At 38.2% G+C, this 21,079-nt stretch overlaps 2 protein-coding genes across 8 annotated transcripts in view; both read right to left on the bottom strand.

Moving 5' to 3' along the window:
• Positions 1 to 14,697, bottom strand: part of C1H5orf34 (chromosome 1 C5orf34 homolog) — a 33,274-nt gene extending 18,577 nt beyond the window's left edge. Inside the window, exons 1-6 of one of the 4 annotated variants that reach the window (XM_058719119.1) lie at positions 14,026 to 14,697; positions 10,559 to 10,792; positions 10,312 to 10,401; positions 5,910 to 6,556; positions 4,082 to 4,180; positions 2,851 to 2,974 (exon numbers count right to left, since the gene is read on the bottom strand). In XM_058719119.1, the coding sequence (XP_058575102.1) occupies positions 2,851 to 2,974; positions 4,082 to 4,180; positions 5,910 to 6,556; positions 10,312 to 10,401; positions 10,559 to 10,753 (1,155 nt within the window). In that variant the 5' untranslated portion in view covers positions 10,754 to 10,792; positions 14,026 to 14,697. Of the gene's footprint in view, positions 1 to 2,850; positions 2,975 to 4,081; positions 4,181 to 5,909; positions 6,557 to 10,311; positions 10,402 to 10,558; positions 10,793 to 13,855; positions 13,878 to 13,949 lie in introns of those variants that run through there. The other 3 variants (XM_058719104.1, XM_058719097.1, XM_058719110.1) reach the window with 3 other exon arrangements.
• Positions 14,698 to 19,067: 4,370 nt separating this feature from the next.
• PAIP1 (poly(A) binding protein interacting protein 1) overlaps positions 19,068 to 21,079 on the bottom strand; it is a 32,476-nt gene continuing 30,464 nt past the window's right edge. For all 4 annotated transcript variants that reach the window (XM_058719158.1, XM_058719151.1, XM_058719135.1 and 1 more), the window contains exon 11: positions 19,068 to 20,270. In XM_058719158.1, coding sequence (XP_058575141.1) covers positions 20,177 to 20,270 — 94 coding nt within the window. In that variant the 3' untranslated portion in view covers positions 19,068 to 20,176. The remainder of the gene's footprint in view (positions 20,271 to 21,079) is intronic.

Below are 21,079 nucleotides of genomic sequence, written 5' to 3' on the forward strand. Positions count from 1 at the left end.
ACCACATTCTTATCTCTATGAGAGCACTTACATCATGAGCCCTTGACAATCTTTCCTACTTAGAATTTTAATTATGCAAGTAACAGTGCATTACTATTTTATTTTATGTTTTTGGAAAAAAAGAAAGTTAGGAAAATATATTTAAGTCCCTCCCTACTTTTCCTCCCTCACAAAATCCCACACTCCCTGCTCCTCCCGCCTAAAAGTAACTGCTTCAGTTTGGTTTTTACCTGCCCAAATCTTTCCCTGTGCATTTACATGTGTATTATACACAGTAACATATTTGGGTTTGGGGTTTGTTTTTGTTTTTTACACAGAAGATATTGTTGTACATGTTCTTCTGCAACTTTCTTTTTTCACAGTGCCTTGAAGATCTTTCCATCTCTCTATGCATCTATGTCTTCCTCATTCTTTTAAGCCACCACAAAAGCACCCTGTAATCTGACCATCTCTCATTTCACCATCTGTCTGCTGAGGAACATTTAGATTGCTTCTAGTGTTTCGCTCCTACAAACAATGCCACACTCCATATCCTTGGCTGTATTTCTTTGTATATATATGTGTTAATATTCTTCTATGATAGATAACTAGAGGCAGAATTTCTAGCCAATTTAACTTGATATTATCAAACTGTCCTTCACGAAGGCTAAATCAATTTACACTCCAACCCAGTACTACGAAAGCACCCTTTTCCCCTCACCCTTGCCAGCAATAGATATTAACAACCTTTTGATAATTTGATGAGTGAAAAATGTTATGTTGTTGTTATTTTAATTTGCATTTCTTTGATGCAAGCAGTAAAGTTGGACAGGTTTCCAAATATTATAAGTTATTTATATTGCCTTTTCTATGGCTTAACCATTCTTATTGTTTATTCATTTTTCTATGAGAGGTTTTTATTTTTTTGGTCTTTTTATTACTGATTTATAGTACAGAATAGTTTTTTCCAGACCTTTGACTTTTTGGCTTTATCTAATTTAACAAAAATTAAATATTTAAAATTTAACATAAGTTTACCAAGGTTACCAAACTTTTATTTTGTGCCTTCTGGTGTTTTGTACTGTATTTAAGAAGACCTTCCCTCCCCCAAGATTATAAACACTGTTCTTCTAGATTTTCTTCTAACAATGATAAACTTTGGTTTCTTACATTTAGCCCTTTAACCCTTCTGGAATTTATTTTTAGAGTATGGGTTAAGGTAAGAAGCAAATAATTTTATCCTGAAAAGACAGCCAATTGTTTCTAAATCTCTTACTCAAGTGGACAGAGGTCTGAGAGTGAAGCCCTCAGCAGTCTACCACAAAAGCACAGGTCATCTGGAAGTTCTGTTTTATCCCAAAGCTCATGTTCTCCTCCATGATACGTTTGCTTCAGTATGAAAATTATCATCCCTCCCCCTGACACCTCTGAGTAAAACTGAAGCTCCAGGAAGATGTACAGTATTTATCTTGTACTTTTTCAAACTCTCAATACACAGCAGTCAGCAGTGTAACTGCACACACCCACTCTATTTGCCTGTTTACTTGATGATCTCATGTACTACACACACACACACACACACACACGCACGCACGCACACGCACACACAGCAGTGGTCATGCTTTCATTTCATGTGCTTCTTGGCCTGTCTGACTGACTACTAAACTTTGAACCCTTGAGGGAAGGAGTTCTTTGTCTTCACCCAGTGCTTGGCAGAGTGCCTGCCTAGGAAGGTTCAGTTAAGATGTATTGATTGAATAAATGAATACTTTCTTACAAATGGACCCAGTGGGGAATCTGCATACGTGTATGTATGTATGTGTGTATGTGTGTATGTGTGTGTGTGTGTATATATATATATATATATATATATATATATATATATATATATGTATGTATATATGTATATATATATACACACACACATACATACCCCCCCACACACACATATATAAAATGAATGAAATATTCATTCTAAAATTTTAATGAATGCAGATATTTGGGATTTACTTAAAAATAAATAGGGAGTGGAGGGAGCAGTGGGAAGTACAGATGGAACAAGTGATAAACAATTTATCACTCAAAATTCCACACTGTAATATAAAAAGAAAACATATATATTATGTTCCATTCTGCAAAGCAAAGCCATGTGATACCATGGTGATCCATACATAAGGGTGGATGTCAAATGTCAGATTGGGAACAAGCAAATTTAGACTATTGACAATATATCCATATGATTACATTTCGGCCTGATATATTAAATATATCGTTATATTTCACTATTTCAACAACAGAAAACAACCTTGTTCAACTTTCTACTTGTATATAAAGATTCAGGAGTTAAGAGGTATTTTAAACATGCAAATAATTACATGGTGGGGAAAAAAGAATGTGCTTTTAATGTGCATATATTAATTCAAAGATATGCTACTGGTTTTAGCATATAATTCTATGCTAATTCTAGAATTCTATGACATAAGAAATTTAAATTTAACTTCTGATTTAAACACAAATTGGGGCACCTGGCTGGATCAGTCAGTACAGTGTGCAACTCTTGATCTCGGGGTTGTAAGTGCAAGCCCCACCTTGGGTGTAGATATTACTTAAAAATAAAATCTTAAAAAAAAAAATAAATGGAAATTACTTAGGCAAATGACTGGCAGAATACAGGAGGAGAATGCAATAAACATAAGGTGGTTAGTAATCACTGTGCCACAGCTGGCAGTAACATTGTATTCACTCTCCAGACTGCATAGTAGTAGGCAAGCAATATTATATAAAGATCAAATTTCCTATGTATGTTCAGAATTATTTAGAAAGAGCTATATACAAAAGCCTTCTTGAGCTGAAAACTCATTGTCAGCTTACCTCTTCTGATCCTTCCTGAATGGAATAATAAGTAAAATAGCTCCCAAAATAAGCTCCCTCAGATTTGAAAACAGAGCCATCTCCAGGATAAATCTCTATTGAGTTCACATTTTTATGGGTAAGTCTAAGGAAGAAAAGTAATCATTAAATTTTTTTTCTAATTAAGATTAAAACATAAATGAGAGCAATCAAAAAAGAAAAAATAATAAAGCAAAGTACTATATGGAATTCTGCCTATCCAGCAAAACAGATAATTTCATACTTTGCACCCAACTGGCTAAATTAAGTTTTTTGCAAAAAATAAACAGAACACACAGAATCAGTTAATGTATCTATTTCAACAGCTAAGCCTAGTTTCTGGAGCTCAGGCATCTTACCATCCTGGTGTCCCTTCTGCCAATCATAGTAGCTGGCATATACTAGTCACCAAAGAAATGCCCACTGCAAAGGAGTTAAATATGACAACACCAGAGCCTGAAAATAAGATAATTCTTTAATAATCAAACTAGTAGAATCTATACCTGATGAATGAGATTAGCCATGTGTAAAAGGAGCCATCCCTAAGAGAAGGTGACTAATCATATTTGAAGTAGCCAAGTATAATCAAGGTAGTGGGTATATATAATGTACAAAACTTCAGCCAAGTCAGTTTTTACTGAGAAATATATGAGAATATATTGTCAGAAGGGGATGGGCTTTCATGCAAGAAAAGGAAAGCCCTAAGAACAAAATCTTACAATGCTATTCTAGCATTATTTATAGAAGTAAAACTCTGAATCTAGCCAACATTAGTATTCTAGTCACTAGAGAGGTGTACTTTGTGGTGGGGTAGGGATAATTCAATGGAATAGTGCAGACACAGAGGAGCCTCTAATCTTCTCTAATTCCATGCTCAATAGGCAACATTTTGATGTGACTAATTCAGACAACTAGATCCCCCGATGCTTGGAAGGGGTATCCTAAATAACTGACCTAAGTATTTCATTCAGTAGCAAAACTAAGCCTCACTGGCTCTGGAGTTGTCACAAAAATCTTGTGAATGTGGTTAATGTGAATTAGTCACAAGACTCCTGTGTGCACTAATAAAACTAAGTTTTAAGACCTATAAAACATAGGACCAAACATAAGAATGATGGCCCTAGCCAAACTGTGTCCTTTTGTGGGAGTCTGTCTGCAAGACTAGTCCCATCCCTTCAGACATCATTAAATACTTCCAACACTGGTGCCTTACCGATAAGTCACACCTTTGTACCAAACCACTTTCACTAGTTCAGGATAGGAATATTCTTCATCAAACTGTCCTTGTGAAAGTGAATCACAAAAATTCCACCTGTGAAGGACAAAATACAAGCTATTAATTCTGGTTGCTCAACAAAATTACCTTTAGAAATCAACCAAATAGGGCAACTGTAACATTTATTTCTGGCTTAACTTGTTAGATCCAAGAAAAGTAAAAATTAATATAAAAGTGTATGAAGGAACTGAAAACTAATCTTATTTTTCCATGGATTTTTTTCCTTCAGTATTTTTAACAATCTTCTTATTCAATCTCAGCACAATTACATAAATTAAGGATCCAAACAACAAATATTTCCTGCAATATCTATGCTTTGCACACTGCAGATATAACACCCAAAAAAGCAGACATGGTCACTGCCCTCAGGGAAGATTCCTATCTAGCAGGGATGTTAAGTAGTAAACACTGAACACAAAGAAAAGAGAATTACTGGATGCTATGGACACGTAGAAGAACCTAATCCTGTCTAGGAACTTGGGGATAACCACCCTAAGGAAGAAAGGCTTGTGCTGGGACCAGAAGACGTGCACAAGTCAGCAAACCGAGAAAGATAAAGGAGTGCTCCTCGCAGAGGAAAGAGTGGGTGCAATGGTGAAACCAAGCTTGAACAGGCATTCTAGAGATTGTAAAAAGTCCAGTTTAGCAAGAGTAGAAAAAGCAAGGGCAAACGTGGTGAGGATCATAGACGTAGGAAGAGACCAGAAAATGGAAGGCCTGTTAAGCCATGTTTAAAGATAATGGATTTTAATCCAAAGTTAGTGGCAAGTTACTGAAAATTGTTAATTTAGAAGCCTAAATCTCTTTCAGTGTGTACTTATAATACTAGAACTTTCAATTTTAACCAAATAATCATGACCAGCCTGAAAAATCATATTTAAAATACGTATTTAAATAACAAATACATACATATTGGGAGACTACCTGGGCTCAAACCCCAATTCTACAAGCACTAGCTACGTGACCCTGCTCAGATTATTTCACGTTCCTGTGTTTCAGATTCCTCAACAAAATGGGGCAATGACAGTGCTTTCCTCATGGAGCTACTATGAGAATCAAGTAGCTACAGTAGAGCTGTGCCCGGCACGTACGCGCTTTGTGTTAGCTACTACATTACTCTACTACTTATGGAAGTTCATGTTACAAATCTGTAACCATTAGCTTATTCACCTCTTAGGGAGAGAAAAGGTTTATATTTGGTGTTCAGAGGCTTCTCCACGTTTATCCCTTTTTTCAAAAAATTTCCATAAATAGATTTATAGTCAGCTAACCAAAGACAGGGGTGGCCTCTGAGACTAGGTATGAAAGAAAGAACCCATGCTCATCAACCGGTCGGAACCATGCTCCAGCTACAAGGTAACGGGCTCCACTGGGTGCAGCTGAGGCTTCTCTGTGCTCACTGCCAGAGCCCTGTGCCACTACTTACCACACTTTAACCATCTTGTCGGTGACAGTGACCTTAATAGAGTCTAAGCTCCTAAAAAGCAGGGACTATAGCTTAGACATCTCTATAGTCTCTGTGCTTAACAAAGTATATAGCGTATAGTCAGCCTTCCATAACCACTCAATGCGTGGACACAGAGTAAGACACATAAGGAACACATTGGCTAGGGAAATTCTTTACTATCGGTTATTAGCAAAGTTTTGGCTCACTGAGTGAACTTTCCTTATGAATGGTAGCAGAATATTACAAAAGAAAAATTATCTTTAGATAAAGACTGGCTCTGACAAGAGCTTTATGACAAATAAGCCGTTCTTCCGTTACCTGTGCAGGTGTGGGACAGGACAGCTGAGTAACAGGGCCCTGGGAAGAACAGAAACCTCTTTTCCTCTTTCCTCTGAAATATCAGAAGTCAAAGTTTTATTCTGGGTGATGGCTGCATCAATTCTAGACACACTGCTGATTTTATTATGCAAATGCAGTGCTAAAGACAAGGGATATTTCCATTCCTCTGGACAGGAGGCCACAGGCCAGCATTGTTTCACCCACGTGTATACACACGTGTGTTTTGTACCAGGCAGAGGTGGCTCGCCACTCCCTTCGGCTCCATTTACACAGCTCTTTTTCTCCAAAGGTTCCTTGGATTTCATGGTCTGATAGTAAAGTTCGTTTTCTTTATTCTTCAGTCTCTGTCTTGATAAACTTCCATATGTACAGATTTTGCCTGCTGTTTCATCTAGTTTGTCCATTCTGGCTTGAATCTTCTTTTCTGACAATACTATAGATGAATCTGGCTTCTGGCTTACTTTACACAAAAACTGTACTGTAAATTCAAGCTGCGATCTCGGCAGACAAAGGTATGCATGCCCATCTAATGATGATATCTTCACGGTGCCGCTCTGCATACACAGCATGCCATCATCAGTATCAGGACTGGGCCATCTGACTTCTGAGAAGTCAATGAAGATACGCTGAGTTGAGGAGACAAAGAGAGATGGGGAGTATTTTGTCAGCAGTCCAATGTTTCCATACATTCGATGCTTACATATTGTATAAGAAAGCTCTTAAAAGTTTTGTTTGTGTTTTACTATCTAGAGAGAATGAAAAATGGAGAGCCAGGTGTTGGTCTATATATATGGTTTTCTAAAGAATATTTGATATTAAGATTATCTCTCTTACAGAGAGAGATGTAAAACACACACACACAAAGAATGAGAGAGAAGGGATGCCTGAGTGGCTCATTTGGTTAAGCGTCTGACTTTGGCTCAGGTCATATCTCACGCTTCATGGGTTTGAGCCTGGTGTCAGGCTCTGTGCTGACAGCTCAGAGCCTGGAGCCTGCTTTGGATTCTGTCTCCCTCTCTCTACATCTCCCCTACTCATTCTTTCTCTCTCTCTCTCTCTCTCTCATTCTCTCTCTCTCTCTAAAAATAAACATTAAAAAAAAGAGAGAGAGAGATAGAAAAGGAGTGCCTGTCAGTGGCTTGGTCAGTTAAGCATCTAACTCTCGATTTCAGCTCAGGTCATGATCTCACAGTTTGTGAGCTAGAGCCCTACAACAGGTTTGTGGAGCCTGCCTGGGATTCTCTCTCTCCCTCTCTGTCCTTCCCATGCTCACATGTGTGCACTCTTTCAATCAATCAATCGATCGATATTTTTTAAAAAGAATGAGAAGAAAAATTAAAAAAATTATCCTGACTATATTTAGCGTTAGACATTTTTGTTTAAAATGTTCAATGAATCAGAGATAAAAAGATTTTCAATGCTTCTCAAACGCCTACTCTGAAAAAGAATACTGAGGGAAGACCAGCACTAACTACCATGTACAAACATCACTACAAACAATACTATATTAAAAGCAATCATAACTTAAATGATTAGTATGGAACTAGTATAGAAATCACTGACAGAGCAACTCAGGTAATATGGAAACAGAATCAACCACATCTTAAGATGCTACACGTAATAACATAACCTTTCAGAACAAGGAGGGAAAGGGAGAATGATTTAATAAATGGTACTAGAGAGGACCTGGGTGGCTCAGTCAGTTAAGCGTCTGACTCTTAATTTCGGCTCAGGTCATGATCTCATGGTTCATGAGTTCAAGCCCCACTTCAGGCTCTGCTCTGACAGCACAAAGATTGCTGGGATTCTCTCTCTGCCTCTCCCCAAAGCACGCACAAGCTCTCTCCTTCTCTCTCTCCCTCAAATAAATAAATAAACTTAAAAAAATAAAAATAAATGGTACTCTCAAAGGGTTAGCAAATACACTAAGACTATCTATCCTAGAAAGCACCTAGCATACCATACGCTAAAATAAATTCTAGGTAGCGGGGCACATGGGTGGCTCAGTTGGTTAAGTGTCTAACTCTTGATTTTGGCTCAGGTCATGATCTCATAGTTTGTGAGTTCAAGCCCCATGTCAGGCTCTGGGCTGACAGCATGAAGCCTGCTTGGGATTCTTCTCACTCTGCCTCTCTCTGCCCCTCTCCAGCTTGTTCTCTCTCAAAATAAATAAACATTAAAAATAATAATTAATTAATTAAGTTAAATAAAAAAATTCTAGGTTGTTTAAAAAGCAACATTTTTTTTAACGTTTATTTATTATTGAGAGACAGACACAGAGCATGAGCATGGGAGGGGCAGAGAGAGGGGAGACACAGAATCCAAAGCAGGCTCCAGGCTCTGAACTGTCAGCAAAGAGCCTGACGCGGGGCTCAAACCCACAGACTGTGAGATCACAACCTGAGCTGAAGTCAGACGCTTAACTGAACCACCCAGGTGCCCCTAAAAAAAGCAACATTTTTAAAAACTGAATTACTCAAAAGTAAACTGATCCTGACCAACAGCACAGACTCATGACAGGTGCCAGTAACTATGGCATCTCTCCATATAAGATAAAACCAGCCGTTATCACATTAACGGTCTTTTAGCCAATTAATTTTGCGAACAGGTAAACATTTCAGCTTTGATTTATATAAAACTTTAAATTTAGAAAAGAAAGCCTCTTAAACCTACACTGCTATTTATATGTACAGATGTTAGTACAGTATTCACTGATGGCAAAGCTGGCTTGTAAGGGTGGTCAGTTAAGAGAGTTCTCTCTTCTAGAATTAGATTATCTAATAACCCTATCAGCAGCAAACTGCAGTTTCAACAAATAAAGTTACTCAAAAGATAGTGGAAAAATAGCCTTATACACTAAATTACAGCTTACGATTTTTCTTGGCTCCTTTGTCATTATCGAGTAGTGGAAAGTAATTAAAAGATATAGTCTTAAAAAAAAAAAAGAAGACAGTCTTCAGAGTCAAATAGACTGGGTTCAAATCCTGACTACCTCTTAGAAAATGTCCATGAACAAGGTTAGGTAAACTCTCTGAGATTTAGTTCCCTCAGCTATATATAAAGGGGATGACATCCAGCCAATATACCTATTCTGACTGGCTAAATACCCACTTTGATTATCAGAGACCCATGCCATACTGGTGTTATTAAATATTTTTAATATCATTCCTATTTCTTGGCACATAGTAAATCCTCAATAAATGACAGCTATCATTATTATTATTCGTAAAAGTTCAGGGGCGCCTGGGTGGCTCAGTTGGTTAAGTGTCCAACTTTGGCTCAGGTCACGATCTCGTGATTTGTGAGTTTGACCCCCACGTTGGGCTCTGTGCTGACAGCGCAGAGCCTGGAGCCCGCTTCAGATTCTGTGTCTACCTCTCTCTCTCTGCCCGTCCCCTGCTCAAGCTCTGTCTCTCTGTCTCTCTCTCAAAAATAAATAAACATTAAAAAAAATTCAAAATAGAACATAAGCAAAAAAATAAAATATGTATACCTACAAATATACACATCTCTATTACACATGAACTGCACATAAACTACTGAAAACAGCCACATAATTTCTTAATTTTGACACCGCTGAGAATCAAAAAGTCATCAACCTGGAGGCGTCCAGCTGGCTCAGTCAGTAGAGATTGCAACTCTTGAGCTTGGGGTTGTGAGTTTGAGCCCTATGCTGGGTGTAGAGTTTCCTTAAATAAAAAATAAAAATAAAATGTCCGGTGTTCCGGTAAATTAATTCATACCCAGATGTGAAAGGAAGAAGGCTAAAATCCTTGCTAGTAACAGAAAAATATGAATATAAAATAAAAAGTCATTAATCTGAAAAATTCTGAGTATAATCTTTGGCTACAAAGAAAAGGTCAGGAAGATGAACTATGCATCTTCTGGGTCTCAATCAGTACATAACATATCAGGGCGCCTGGGTGGCTCAGCGGTTGGGCATCTGACTCTTGATTTTGGCTCAGGTCATGTTCTCACGGTTCGTGAATTCAAACCCTGCATCAGGCTCTGTGCTGACACATGGAGCCTGCTTGGGATTCTCTCCCTTTCTCTCTGCCCCTCTCCTGATTGTGTTCTCTCTTTCTCTCTCTGCCCCTCTCCTACTCATGCTCTAAGTAAATAAACTTTATTAAAAAAAAAAAAAAAATATATATATATATATATATATATATATACACATATATATGTAAATATAAAATATATATGTAAATATATACATTATATATATATCATATCAGAACATCGTAGTCTGGTGAACAATATAGGCCTACGCATTCTACAGCAGTGTGTATTCCCAAGTGTCATGAAGAAAAAAATTAAACTACCTGTTTCTAATTACTTGTCCTCAAATATTACTTATAAAAAAGCTTTAAAAAATTACCTTTTTTCTTTCAGAAGGTATGATGCTTTCAGATAAAAAAGGGCAAGTAGCAAAAGAATTTCGAAAATCTAGGGCTCGCTGTAGTTGCTCCTACAGAAAGAAATACAAAACATAACCTTCAAAAAATGTAAAATAATTTGAAAATCAATTCAGTGACAGTAATCTAGAATACTAATTACTTTCCATATTCTAACTACCTCACCAATATTCTGGTACCAAAAAGAGTTGTTTTTAAGCCATTACTTACTCGGTAAGTGCTGATAACAAAATGTGTCCTTTGACGAATTCTTTCTGGTCGTTCTAAAGGATGTGCTGAAACAGGAGGCGCCTTTTCAAATAAAAATTCAGAGCCACAAGGAGAAAGCTGTAGTCTGGAACCATCAGCATATTGCACTTGCACGGAATCATCTTCATAAAGTACCATTCGCACTTCAGCTGCCATTACTATGACTATGGATAAAATGTCCTTCCAAGGAGAAGACTGAATAGGAAACAGGGTAGCACAAATTGTTCCCTTAATGTACAAAAGTTCTATCATAAAAAGTGAATGCATTTTCTAAGAACATAAACAAAACATATTTCCGTTGCATTTATTTTTGTTGGGGGAAAAGTGATTACTTTACTACATACTTTTAAATGATCTGAAATTAACAACCTTAACAGAATGCCTTACCCCCTAGAGCTTTACTCCAGGGTGGGAAGATAACCTAGAGGGAGAAGAAAGCCCACCTAGTTATAACTGTCTTTACAATTTCAATAGCTTTAGTTCTCCGGAAGCTTAAATTCTGTAAATTCTATGCTCAGTAACTAATTTCAAATAAAAGGAAATTCCACCTTTGCATAAGAATACAGCAAATCATTTGTAATGCATGCAAAAGGCAGGCCAAAACTATCAGGCCTAAGAAAAAAGAGTACTGAAAAAGAAATCCCAATACCTGGATTTTTGTCCCTAGTCTGACATTAAGGAAGAAGTTCCATGTCACTACTGAGCAAGTTAATTAATCATAGAGTGTCTTAGACTCATTCTTACTTCACTGAATTCAATTTCTTTTTCCCTACCTTTAGAATGTGTCATCACCTATGCTTTCCATATAGGGATGACTGAAGGGGAATTAGAGGGTTGGGTTCCATTCATACTCTACAATTTACTAGACTAGTTAAATGCCTCAAGTTGTCTGTTTCCCTTATTTGTAACATGAGGGACAGTAACAGGATTGTTGCAAGGATTAAACAAGGGAACACATTTGCCAGTCCCGGTATTGCAATGTCAAGTTCAATAAATCTTATGATTCCTTTCTAACACCAACCCCATCCTCTCTGACACTTACCCACCTCCCTCTAGGACATCATCCTTTTTAAGACTTTCCTTTCTAAACACTAACCCAACCCCTTCTAGAACATTATCTTTTGCCACTCAGGTGATCAACTTTCACCTGACAGAAAAAAGTAACGTTCCTCAGTTTACCTTTTTCCTACCAAAAAACTTCTCAAGTAAAGTATCCACTCATTATCTACTTTCATTCCCATCCATCTTCAATCCATTGCAATCCAGTTTCCTTCCACCTTCGTGCTGGAATTGTTGCACTGATTCAGAACTGTCACCAATGTCTTCCTGCACCCAGTAACTTCAGTCTTCATCCTACTAAACTGGTCACTGTGATAGTGTTATCTACCTTTCTCTGCACCGAATTGTGTTCCTCTGCCTTTTTACTTTTTTAAAAAAAGCGGGAGGGGGGGGAGTGCCACGGTTTACCCTACCACATCTACCTGTTTTTGATTTTTTTTGTTTTAAGTAGGCTCCCCACCTGACGTGGGGCTTGAACTCATGATCCTGAGGTCAAGAGTCACATGCTCTAGTGACTGAGCCAACCAAGCACCCCTACCTCTGTTCTTAGTTTAATCATTCCTTTTCACCATTCTCTTAAATCAAGGATTCAAGACCTGACCTCAGTCCCCATTTCATCTCTTCTTACTATATACACCCGTGTTGCTTTTACATCCACCCTTGGTTTTTAAAAGAGTCTCACCCCCTTTCAATGTATGTAATCGGCTACATATGACTGGCCTATAATCTTCTGTAGAATATGTCAGAATATAGGTAAACATTAAACCATATGGTCTCTCCTGAGGAGAGCCACACAATTTTATTTCTTCTCTCTAGAGAACTTCCAAATCCACCAGATCCCTCCCAGTGCTTCCAGCTGCCTGACAGACCTCTCTTCATGTTCCACTCAATCCACATGACTAAATTAATCAAACTCAATCCACATGACCAAAATGAAACATAATCACTCCCACCAAAGCAACTTCTGCAACGTCCCCTAATTTCACTTTCATTCTTACCTCCCTCAAGTCCAGGCTACATACAATAGCCACAGAGATCTTTTAAAATAAAAATGAGATCTATCACATGCTGGCTCACAATGTACCATTCTGCACTTACATGACATTCCTAACCATGGCCTATAACAGCCACATAATCTGGCCCCATCTTCCTCTCCAAATGTCATCTCATAACTCTCTCCTTGTTCAGGACACTTTAGCTACACTGGCCTTTTTAATGTTTTTAAAACAGGATGTTTCCTATATCAGAACCTTTGCACTGTTCTTTCGGCTTAGCCTGTCCTTCCCCTGGCTTATCACATGGCTGGCTCTTTGTCTTTTTAAGCTTAAATATCACTTCCTCAAAGGCCTGACTTTATTGTTCCCAGTCATCTCCCAATCACTTTTTATCCATTTCATCTTTCTTACTCATAGCATCTATCACTATCAAAACTGATTCTATTCATTTGGTTGCTTTTTGACTTTGCCCACCAGGGTATAAACTCAATCAAACCAGGCCTCATCTGTCTTACTCACCGTTGTATCCCTGGCATTTAAAACAATAGCTGGCAAATACTAAGGGTGCAATAAATATTTATTTAATGATGAAAGAATAAGCAAGTGAATTTCAAAATTCTTGTTCCTCCTGAATTTGCAATTTAAGTTAATGGCATCTCAATGTTAGCAATATTTCTCTCCACAGCCCTGTAACATGTATTGTTGATTTAGTAGGTTTCTTTTATGAACCTGGCTCCTTTTCCATTTCAGTTCATCAACTTTCCCCTTCATTTCTGCAACTATCTGGGACCTTCTTCCAGTTTCTTCCCTCTCCAATCCATTTCCAGTATTGCTGTTATAGGAAACTTTCCACTATCCAGACCATACCAACCATTTTACAACACTTGATTACATACTTGTTCGTTTAGCGAACAATAAATATTCATAACAATACATGTATTCATATTGCATATATGTAAACATATAGAAATATAGTTAACACATATAAATAGAAATATATATCTCAGATGTCTACTTGCTATTTCAGAAAAAAATAGAAATATAGAATGGGAAAAGATCTCTATGTTTGGCCAAGTTTTTAATTAAAAAAAAAGTTACTGAGATATAGTTGTTATTTACTTAAATAACAGGCATACACAAGAAACAGTGGAATATTTAAAGTTCCCAGCCTATCATAAAAAAACATAATCCGGCTCCAACCCACATTTCAGCTTCATCTTTACCGTCTTATTCCTGTTTGTTTTCACCACCCAGTACATTACGTCACAGTATATTTAACAATTTAACAATCTCCGTACTTGACAAGTCTGTACTTGACATCAATTGGACCTCATTTTTCAAAATGGCAATATGTAGTTACAGAAAAAGCCTCACCAAAACAACCACCAACGTCTTGGACTCAACACGGCAATTCTGAGATGAAAAGTCGCGGAAATAAGGCCAATCAACGGCCCCTGCTTTAATTTGCCAAAATGCTTGAAGTCTGCCCACGACTGCTTCTCGATGGGTATTTCATGAATCTGACAAATTACCAACAAGTTATGTTTCTTGATGAGAGAAAACAGTGACAAGCGCAGAGGAATAAGGCCACAGGGGGAATATTTTTAGCCGAGACGTTCGTCGAGTCAGTAGCTGGAGAGAAGCTGAAACGCCAACCACCTCCCCGCAAAGTAAACACAGGAAATCAGCAGTTCAAATCTTCCCTCAACCCGCGGAAGCATCTTTCCTCTCCTAAAGACCGGAAGTCCCGCCCAGGCACGCCCTCTGTTCCGGGGCCAATCCGTCGAGCGCCCAGCAAAGGACGGGACCGGAAGTAGGGGAGGTGGGCGTTTCCAGTCCTGAATGTGGTTGCTTCCTTTTTGATCTTTCCTTCCGATACTCGAAGGTTGGAACCGGCCCCACCTGGTTGTGACTCCTCCCGTGAGGACCAGCATCTGATAGCTCAGCCAAGAGCTAACCACATGGGTGGATTTTAGTGGACTAACGCTTATTTAATCTAAACAAAAATGATACCTTAATAAAGCTGTAAAAAAAAACAAAACCAAAAAAATTTGGGTCAAAGATAGAGACCTCTTCTTTTTCTAATTTGGTATCAGAAAATATCTTTCAACTATGTATCTGCGCTTTTTTCCTAAGTAGCAAGTAGATGTGTCCGATAAATTTATTGTCATTAAGTATTTATGGAGAACCTACTATGTGACTATGGTCACCTTAGAAATAAAGCAGGGAGTGAGACCCAGGGTAGAAGATGAGGACTGGAGATGAACTGGAAAGAAAGGAGTAGACAGTAATTTGATCACAGTTGTAGTAAGTGTTCCTAAAATAGAATACAGAGGTCTGTGAGAGCATGTAGTGGACAGACCTGAGGCTGAGGAAGTATTTCCAGTGAAATCCAAAGGGTAGGTAGGTTTAGCCAGGTACTGTGGGGGTGAAACTGTTTCAAACGGAGGTAACACAGGGCCCTGAGGTCCGAAGGAAAGATCTTGACCCTTAAAAAGCTAGTTTGGTTTAAGAAGGTTATAGAGGAGAGAGGCTTTTAGGGGAGAGAAAGCCTGAAGGGGGTGATAGAGATAAGTAAGGGCTAGATCATTATGGTTTTATGAATTATGGATTCTATCTTAAAGGCAATGGTAGGGGTGCCTGAATGCCCTAGTTAAGGGTCCGACTCTTATGGTTTGTGGTTTGAGCCCCAAGTCTGACTCTGCACTGGCAGTGTGGGACCTGCTTAGGATTCTCTCTCTCCCTCTCAGAAATAGACATTAAAAAAAAAAAAAAAAGGCAATGGTAAACTATTACAACGGCTTTAAGCAAAAGCAGCAACAGCAAGGAATGGGGAGAAATCTAACTCCTTACATTCATCTCCATTTTTGAACGTCTGATAAGCAAATTGACTTCAAGCTTATGTAAAGTATAGTAAGGGGACCCTCAGATGCCATGTTTTCATTGACCAGTAACATCAATTTGTATCACACAGTACTTAGGTCCTATCCTGTTCCCACCTTTTTTCCCCTCTAATGACTAAGAACCTCCTATTTGTTAACCGTCTACTACAAGGGGGTTTTATGATGCTATTTGTACTTTAGAAAGATACCTGGAACAGCTGGGTAGAGAATGGATTGTAGGATGTAGGGACGGATGTGGGGAGCCCAATAGTCTGAAAAAGCAACAGGAGAGATGGCATTTCAGACTCAAGATTAGACCGTGAGTCTGGAGAGCACAGCTCCAAGAAATACTTAGATCAATTCGATAGTCTTGGGGATGACTGAACAGGCATTGAAAACAGTTCCAGCAGTTGTGTTGGAGCAAGTGGATAGGTAGCAGTGCCATCAATAAGAGGGATGCAAGAAAACAAAGTTTAGGGAATAGCATGACTTAAAGTTTGTGAGTCGTCCTAGTGGAAATGGCAAGTTAGCAAAAGTGTAGAAACAAACCAATCTGGAAGTCAGTGTTGATAGCTGCTAACTGAAGCTTTAGGAGAGGATTAAATAGCCCAAAGATACAGTGACAGAAGAAAATGTTTAGGAGTGGGCTTTGAGGAACACCAATACTCAACAGATTAGCTAAGGGAAGAGAATCCCACAAACACTGGGGAACCACATAAAGCCAGAAAGGCTATTCTATTCCAGGTGCCTAGAGGTTTTCAATTTTGGTGTCACTTAAGTGTCAGATATTGCCTAGAAAACAAGCTAAAGAATCAAGTGTCTACTTGATTTAGTGGCATAAATGTAATCAGCAAGGGCTGTTGTATATAGTGGCAGCAGAAGCTATGTGTTTGAAGGGCAAATAGGAAGTAGAAGAAAATGGGATATTTGAAAAATCTCACTAGAAAGCATAGAACTGTAGTTGGGAGAGAAATGTTAAGGGCCAGATTTCTCTCAAGAAGAATGACATGTTCGACAGCTCACGCAAAGAGGTTAAAAAAAAGAAAAAATACAGACTAAGTAACAAGAGAGTTCATGAGTCAGAGGGCACAGGTTTTGGGCACATGTGGAATACTTGGCCTTTAAGAGGAGGGATACATCCTGTACAAGAGGAAAAGTGAAGTGAACGCAGATGCATTTGTATACATCTGCCCAATTTCTTCTGTGAAGCAAGTCCTTAGGGGATGAGGAGCAAATAGAGTGGAGAGTTTGAGATAAACAAGGTAATAAACACAGATCGCTGGCAGTGCTGACAGCCTAGGTGGTGACTATGAATTTACACTGGCACTAACCTACCAGAAAACATGGCCTCCAGCCGCCTGGGTGAAGCAGGTCCATCCAGGGTTGGTGCTTTGCCAGGCTGACAACACAGTAGCAGTATACGTGACCTCAAATTATTTACGTATACCAAAGTCTAGCCAGCCAAAGATCACCAGGCTCAAGCCAGCAGGCTCTTAAAATAGGGACTTGTAAGCAAGGGAGAAAACTCCAGAGAAAAAACAAACGGCCTGCTACACCAGGGGTCAGAGGGCACCGACTGGTAAGATGTGGACTCCTGCTGAAGGATTCTGAGCAAGTTCTGAGGGAAGGGATACTGGTTCTGTGTTGGATGTTGTTTCCGAAGCAGGGATTAATTAGGGATGTGGTGATGTCATGAGGGGAGGACTATTTAGCAATTGGGTATCCCCAGGAATAGATGGGTGGGATAGCAAAGCAGGTCTGAAGACAGCATTGGTAAACAAAGCAGTGGCCATACAAAGGGTCACGGTGGCAGTTAAAACTGCATGACTTTGGGGAAAATGTGTCCTGTTGACTTTGCAGCTGGCTTTATCTGTGTCTGTCCTCCCAGACTGATTAACAGCAAGGGTACTTCTTTTTCAGCGAGAGCAGATTTTCAGTCCTTCAGTCCTGAACAAGTTTTTACTCCTTCATACCAAGTATCATCTTCTCTTGCTAAGTGTGATTTTTTTTCTTAAATGAGAACCTCCTCCATATCCACCCGTCCTATAGTTCATGAAATACCTAGTCATTGAATACCTGACCATATCCAATCTAGAGTGAAACTCCAGTTTCTTAGGCCCTCTCCCAAATTATCCAACCAAAGCCCAAACCCCATGATGGGTTCTGAACACTCTGTCACTGACACACCCTACAGTTCCCCTTGGTGTGTATTCTGCTTTACTGCAAAAGTACTAAATCCAACCTGTTCAGATACATGTGTGTTCCTGGTAGTCTTTGGCTGGAAGGGCACTGAAAGCAAAGACATAAGGTCAGAGTTGACGACACGAGCCAGATTTTTGCTGGTACAAACCAATACTTGTGCTTTGTTACCAGAACAGAAGCCTAGGACATTCATTAGCACTTTTGTGTCCTTGCTCACTGGAAACCTACAAGATCTTAGGACCCATATTTCTGTTGAAGATACAGCAATTCTAAAGGCCAACAATTACAGCGCTGGCCATCTCTTCATGATATACTGTTGCAGTTTAAAACATGTCCGCACATTTCTTAATGGCCTATCTGATATGGCTTTAATGACTCACTTAGAACCAAGACTGTAATGGAAAAAATGCTGTGTGCACCTTCCAAATGCAGCTTCTTCCTAGGTCTTCTACAATGCCCCCTCTCAGAATCCAGCTGCCATGTTTGTGAAAAGGCCAGGCCACATGGACAGGCCATGTGTAGATGGGTCTGGCTAAGTGGTATCTTCAAGTCATCTCAGCCCAGTCATCAGCCATGTGAGTGAAGAAGACTCAAGATGATTACAGCCGCTGGCTGTTGGAACTGCCTCCAGCCCTTAGTTTTCCTGGTTGAGGCCTCAAACATTGCAGAATAGAAAACAAACAAACAAAACACAAACCCACAACTATCCCTATTGTGCACCATCCAAATCACTGAACCAAAGAACTCACGAGAATAAAATGCTTATTGTTTGAAGACACTAAGTTTGGGTGGTTTTTTAGGCAGCACTAGTTAACTGGAACACACTGGAACTGAACCAGGTCCTACTGGTACCTGTTGAGTATAGCAGTGGTGAGTGACAATGAGCTAGTGGACAACGCTGGATGGTTATTCACAGAGCAACTGCTACAAGTTTAGAGCATACTCAGCTATGATGTACTTGGTCCCCGGTCTAATGTACTGCCCCTTCCCTACACCCTTTTCCCCACCCCCAAGATTTACACGGAGCACAGTCCTTGGAGAACTGCAGATGAAGGTAATTATCTACCATGTCGCAGGAGCCATTCTGAAAAAGAGAATCCTACTACAAGTTCCAAAAACCCCAACTATGTATATACTTCCCTTTTACAATAAGGAATCTAAAAGGTATTTTACATTTGTTAATTTTCCCAAGCAGACTTGTTATTGAACTAAATAACACACACACTGAACAGAATATCTCCTCTCCTAGCATAGTTTGATTTCAAACCCTTTTACAATGTCACATAAAAGTTCAACAGAAATTCTTTAATATCAGGATATCACTCCAAAAACTTAGAGGAAACAAAACTATTTAAATTTTATTTTCAAAGTCTAATTTTAATCCAGACTGAACAAACAAGCAGAAAAGTGAGAAACCTAACTGTATTAGCAGACACAGATGTACCAAATGTAAAACAGTGGGTTATTAACAGAACTATTTACATGCATTATTTACAAGCAATCCTTTTGTACAGAAGTTTTACTTTTATAGTTAGTTGGAAAAAGACTTGACGTTAGGTAAAAATATTTTTAAACAGGGCTGAGGTGGTACTACATTATAGTAAAAGTATTAGAAAAGTGATCTTCAAGGTGTATCAATTATAAAGCAGATGAAAACCTGAATGACAAAGATCTAGTAAAATTCTCTAGTAAAAAAGTCAATGCAACTCATGCTACAAAATAAAAATGAAGGCCATATAAATAAAGCAGAATGTTGTAGGCTTTAGGGCAATGAAGTTAGAAAACAAAAAACAACAACAACAAAAAAACTCAATTCTAGATCGCAATAAATGCTCAATGAAGAATCCTAGTTGTTTGGTTGGGAGTTTTAAGTTTTTGTGGGTTTTTTTTGACATTTTAAAAGCCCTTGGTATCAAACAGCATTTGGATATGTATATCGCTTAATGATATATTCTAAGACTTTAGTGCTAAAGATTTTCATGGTTGTGATTCATATCTGAAACCCATTCATTGAGACCATGTAAAACTAAATGAAAGCTATATACTCATCTAAAAAAGGATGCTACATTTTGCAATAATGTGTATTTCCAGCCTAAAACTTTCTCCCTCAAGAAAAGTAGAATTTAAAGGATAAGCTTCTAACCAACTAGCAAAATTTACTTTCAACATTTCATTTATTTCAAAATCGATTTTATTGCAGCCAAAACAGTGGAATTAACTGTACATAATAAACTATTATATATATATACACATTTTAAGTTATAGGGAATAAAGTTTATTTTGGCAGATAGTGTTAAACAAAATTAAAGTTGCATACATTAGTAACATAACTCAACATCCTTAATTTGGTATAAGTGTGACACATTTTCCTGCTTTCCTGTGTTCTGCTAAATCACCATAACCTAAACTGCTTTATAAAACTGGTATGTTGAAATTTAGCTTTACTGTTTTCGCTTACGCTCTGATTCCAAACAAAACTTTTCATAAGCTTCTTCTATCTCTGGGTCCATCTCATCATCAATATCATCCAAGTATCTATGAAAGAAGTAAAGATGATTCATAAGTTTGTTTTTCAATTTAGAAATATCTAAAATGCTAAACCACACACACACACACACACACACACACACACACACAAAGTATGGTACTGTAACTATCTTAGACTGTTAGAGAATGCATGTACTTTCCTGAATCACATACATGTCAGCCCTTAGACAACTAAATGCCTTATCTGGGAAATTCAATTTTACACTGGATTCTGAGTCTCTTGTGTTTGAAGTTAAGCTTCTGTCATACTTTTAGACATAAATTAAAACTTAAAAATTTAACCTAAGTAATCTCTACACCCCAAGTGGTGCTCGAACTCACAACCCTGAGATCAAGAGTCTCACGCACTACTACCGACTGAGCCAGCCAGGCACTGTGACACATGTTAAATTCTTAACCTAACCTAAAAGTTAATTTAAATGCTTGAACTATAAATTTGGGGGCTCAAGATTAGCATTTTCATAAATTTACCTTATTAACAATCACACAATAATTAGAACATAATTTCAGATGTACCATTTACCTCTAATGATACATTTTATGTCTACTTATCAGAATGGTATTCCTGAAATAATTTAGTCACATTCCCATTTATTTGGAATCACTTTCATAATAAGCTACTTTCGAGATCATCTATCTCAGAATTTTTTTCAACTATTAGGTAGTTTAAAATGATGGAAAACAAAGCTTTCCATGGTTAAGTATGGGTGGAAAATTTAAAATGATTATTGATTTAATATACATTCTTCCTGAAAACCCAGAGCCATCTTAAAAAGACAGGTACTACCATCATTTCC

Source organism: Neofelis nebulosa, chromosome 1, assembly GCF_028018385.1.
Source record: "Neofelis nebulosa isolate mNeoNeb1 chromosome 1, mNeoNeb1.pri, whole genome shotgun sequence".
Taxonomy (NCBI): domain Eukaryota; kingdom Metazoa; phylum Chordata; class Mammalia; order Carnivora; family Felidae; genus Neofelis; species Neofelis nebulosa.